The sequence below is a fragment of the Macaca mulatta genome, chromosome 10 (assembly GCF_049350105.2).
Source record: "Macaca mulatta isolate MMU2019108-1 chromosome 10, T2T-MMU8v2.0, whole genome shotgun sequence".
NCBI classification, from domain to species: Eukaryota; Metazoa; Chordata; class Mammalia; order Primates; family Cercopithecidae; genus Macaca; species Macaca mulatta.
Window position 1 is genome coordinate 84010970 of NC_133415.1, and position 4336 is coordinate 84015305.

The window sequence follows — 4336 nt, forward strand, 5'->3', positions numbered from 1 at the left end:
AAGTATACATGCCAAAATACAACAGTTGACTAGAAGACATAGAAAACTGAATTGCCTTTTAACCTGCAATAAACTTAATCTCTAACAATACTTCCTGTAAAGAGTTCTGTTCCAGTTGACTTTACCATTAGATTCTACCAAACATTCAATGTAGAACTGAGAAGCTCTTTCGTAAATAAGAAGAAAAGGAATGTGCCAAATTGATTTTGTGGTTAGTTTTCCAAAATTTAAATACATTTTCAGTTTTAGAATAGTTTTAGATTTATAGAAATGTTGCAAAGATAATACAGAGAGCTCCTAAATATTCACCCAGTTTCTGCTATTGTTAACATCTTATATTACCACAATGCATCCATCACAGCTAAATACATTGCTACTAAATGACTCTACACTTATTATTATTACTATTATCACCACTAGTTTTTCCTTAATGTTCTTTTCCTGTTCCAAGAGTCCATCCAGGATACCACATTACCTTCAGTTGTCCTGTCTCTTTAGCCTTCTCTGATCTTGGACTGTGGCTCAGAATTTCTTCCTTTTTGATAAATTTGACAGTTTTGAGAAATACTCGTCAAATATTGTTTAGAATGCCACTGAATTTGAGTTTCTCTGATGTTTTTCATTGTTTGTCTTGGGTTGCAGGGTTTTGGGAGGAAGAAAACAGAAGTGAAGTGCCATTCTCATCATATCATATCACAGGTTTGTGCTATAAACATGATTTCTCCATAAAATCTGAAACATGACCTTATCAGGTTTATCCAGGTGAAATTATTTTTTAACTCCTTTCCGCACACTTCTCTTTGGAAACAAGTCACTAAACACAGCCTATGCTCAAGGGAGAGGGAGGTCAAGCTCCACCTCCTTAAGCAGGGAATATCTGTATGAATTACTGGGAATTATTCTGTATAGCACATCTGTTCTCACCAATTTGCTAATTTATTCAATTATTTGTTCATATCATCATAGACTCATAGATATTTATTATATGTTGTATTATAATCTAATGCTATCTTATTTATTTTATTGCTCAAATTGTTGCAGCTTTGGTCATTTGAAGCTCTTTTAGACTGACTCCTGTGTCCCTTTAATATGACCCTATCCTTTGATTTTTAAGCAATTGCTTACTTTCTGGCACCACGAGATATTCTAGGCTTGTCTTACATACTCCCTATCCCAGCCCTAGAACACCAGAAAGAGAGATATTAAGAGACCACATGCCACACATTAGTGGTAAATGTTACAGTGGATGAACTAAATCTTTAAAATGCTTGTAATTGTTATGGTGAAACGATATAAGAAACAAAACTAGAAAATGACTGTGAAATGTAGTTGAAGAAGAAACTTTCCATGTTAATGGTATTCAGAAGGTACATCTTTAAGAATTCAGCAGAGTATGTACATGGATTATTCTTCTTGCATATCAAGACAACAAAAGTACTACAATTTGGACCAATTCCTAGATCTTTTACATTTCCCCTAAACTCCAAACAGCCCCAATAACAAAAAAGATGAACACATTAACAACAACAACAAAGGAAAAACCGAAAAACGTTTGTGTTGGAGTTATTTACTTAGGTCTTCCTCCACTTTATCAGGAAGTGGTGAGCTCCACTGCTGAGCTACATAACAGTGGAATTTTATTTATCTCTATCTTCCCAGTTCACTGCTGGTACACAGTAGCTTAGGAAATCAGGCTTCCCCCATAGCTCAAATTTGAGTGCTCTGTTCTTCATCCAAACAAAGTGCATGTATAGTTTCCTGAAATGTTCTGTCTTTTCCAGTTTCCTTCCATTAGTTGATGCCATTCTGTTCACTCAAATTGCCTTTCCTACCAAACCTAATCCATTGAAATCCTACTTATTATTACAAGACACTGCTTTATTCCTAAACGTACTCATGTATTTCCCCTGAATATTTGCTTCACCTTTCCCTCTCCTAAATTACATGTCAGTGTTTCTGAGTTTCTTATTCCAGACTTGCAGACTATAGGATTTTTTTTAGTGCACTTGTCATATCCCCTTTTCAAGGAGAGGTTCTGAGTTCTTACCAATTCTTTACCTAGTATATAATGAGTGTTCAATCCCTGGTTAAAGAACAAAATGAGACAGAAAACTGGCAATGCACTTTATTAGAATATGCTCGAAGGTCATTTTAAGGATAAAGAAAGCAGAAGGAAGAAGATGTAGATCTCATCACCTTAGTTTATTAGGCTAGGTTGAGAAGCAAGTGAACAGGAAATTGTATTTGATTTATGTCTTCAAGATTGGGAATTTTTCTGTTATTGTAACATAGTCTTGAGGAAGAGTCAGTGCTAGTGTTGCTGGCTTTGGATGAGGTGAGTTTGTAATTTTTTTACATGCTTCCAGTTCCTTGATATTGAGGCAACAATATCTCCCATTTTCACATAGTGCATTTACTCTGCAGATTTTCCTGCAATGTCCTTGTACATAGTTATCCCAGCACGTCTTAAGTTGTTCAGTTACTATACACAGAAAGGAGCAATAGGACAATATCAGTGTTTGAGACTGAAGGCACGTTGATTTTGGGGAAGATAGAGAAGGTTTGTAGGAATTGGGGGTATGGGGTATCCACAAGGCAGACCCTCATATATTCCAAAGAGGATTTTCCAACAAGGTCAACCTCAGTGTTTGTATTTAACTGGATCACTTGTATTTAGGTCCTGTGAGGTTTTAGGCCTCCCTTTAACATCTGATAGACTCCGCCAAGTACATAAGATCTTGTCTGAGAAAATAAAGGAGCTGAACCCTTGATTCTAGGCTATAGAACTATGCTCTACATAGGAACCTCAGCAAATCTGCCTCCATCCTGAATGCTCCCAGGGCACTACTTACTACTGTATCTCCTCTGATGCCCAGAGAACAACATATTGTTACTATGTGTTTATGTCTGAGTCAAACTATTCTCCTGAGTTCAAACCCACTATCAGGGTCAAGAATGACTTTCATGTTATCCAGTAAGGTAGTGAACTATTGGGTCTTAGGAATGTAGAGGGCCAGGAATAGGCCATCGCCGTTCTTATAATAAGGGACACATGTAAGAGATCTGGTTTTGAAAGAGGAAAGGAAACTCTAATTTTTAAGTTCTTAATATGTGCCAAGTTTCACATGGGTTATATCATTTAATAAAACCCCTGTTAACCAGGTGTCATTATCTCCATAAATGAGGAAACTGAGGCTCCTACAGTCTTCACTACTTACTCAAAGTTGACAAACTAGTAGATATTGAAGACATGTTTCTTAAACCTAATTCCAAAATTTGCTTCTTCCTCTATTCACACACTGCAGTATAATAGAGAATACACACACACACACACACACACACACATATATATTTGAGTAAAAGGAAATATAGCTGAGCATCAGAGTAAAAATCATATCCAAAGACATAAAGGTATCCCTAGATATTGGGATCATTCCTTTCTATAACAACACATCTTTCCCAGAAGCAATTATGACCTCTTTCTAGCTCTGTGAGTATTCCTTTTTAAGGCTAGTACCGTGGAATAAGGCTCCAGAAAGAGGAAATTTCTGATGATGTTGGATAAACTTTAGCCATCTTTGAGGGCTCTATTTCCCTTTAGTGTGGATTATGAAGTTCCCTTTGGCTCTTGAAAATACTCCATCCCACTGTTGATTCGAGTGAGCCTCTGGTTTGGTTTACCTGTGGGTTTCTGGAACAGCAGAATTACAATGATCATGAAGAGCCCCACGGCCAGGCTTTCCAGAAGAGGTGCAGCCAAAGCTTTTGGTCCAGTGAACTGCACACTATGCTACCTTCCTTAGAGACTTGGATTCTTATGCACTGAACCAGAACAGATGGGATGATATGAAGTGTGTCCCTAAACTTCTGAACTGTGAACTTTGCATCATGTAGGCAGACACAGGAAATTTGAGGTCACCCACTTTACCCCCACGTGGAATAGAGACACAGCATGTTCCATCCCATTGCACTGAATGCCACTCTGTAGGCTGTAGACTGGTGGGAAGAATCTGTGCTTTTCCTACTTTGACTCTCTGCGCAGCTGGACCAAGATCGAAATGTACTCACCTCCAAAAGTGAATATGGCAATATAAACCATGACATAAATCTGAAACTCCAACAACAAGAATTTCTAGTAGGTTTCTTGCACATTTGGAAAGGAGGTATGATGTAGTTGGGTCTGATCTGAGGTCACCTGACTTTTTATAAAAACACCAAGAACATACACTGGGGAAAGTATACCCTCTTCAATAAATCATGCTGAAGAAACTGGATTTCCCTATGCAGAAGAATATATATTAGGTGTATATATACACACACACACATACATATATAC

General features: G+C 37.4%; 1 protein-coding gene across 1 annotated transcript; it reads right to left on the reverse strand.

The window, feature by feature from the left end:
- Nucleotides 1-2249: 2249 nt before the first annotated feature.
- Nucleotides 2250-4099, reverse strand: DEFB127 (defensin beta 127). The gene is made up of 3 exons (XM_028828763.2): nucleotides 4069-4099; nucleotides 3682-3762; nucleotides 2250-2482 (listed from the first exon to the last, which is right to left on the reverse strand). Exons 1-3 carry the CDS (start codon nucleotides 4097-4099, stop codon nucleotides 2250-2252), a joined length of 345 nt encoding a protein of 114 aa, XP_028684596.2.
- Between the last annotated feature and the right edge of the window lie 237 nt (nucleotides 4100-4336).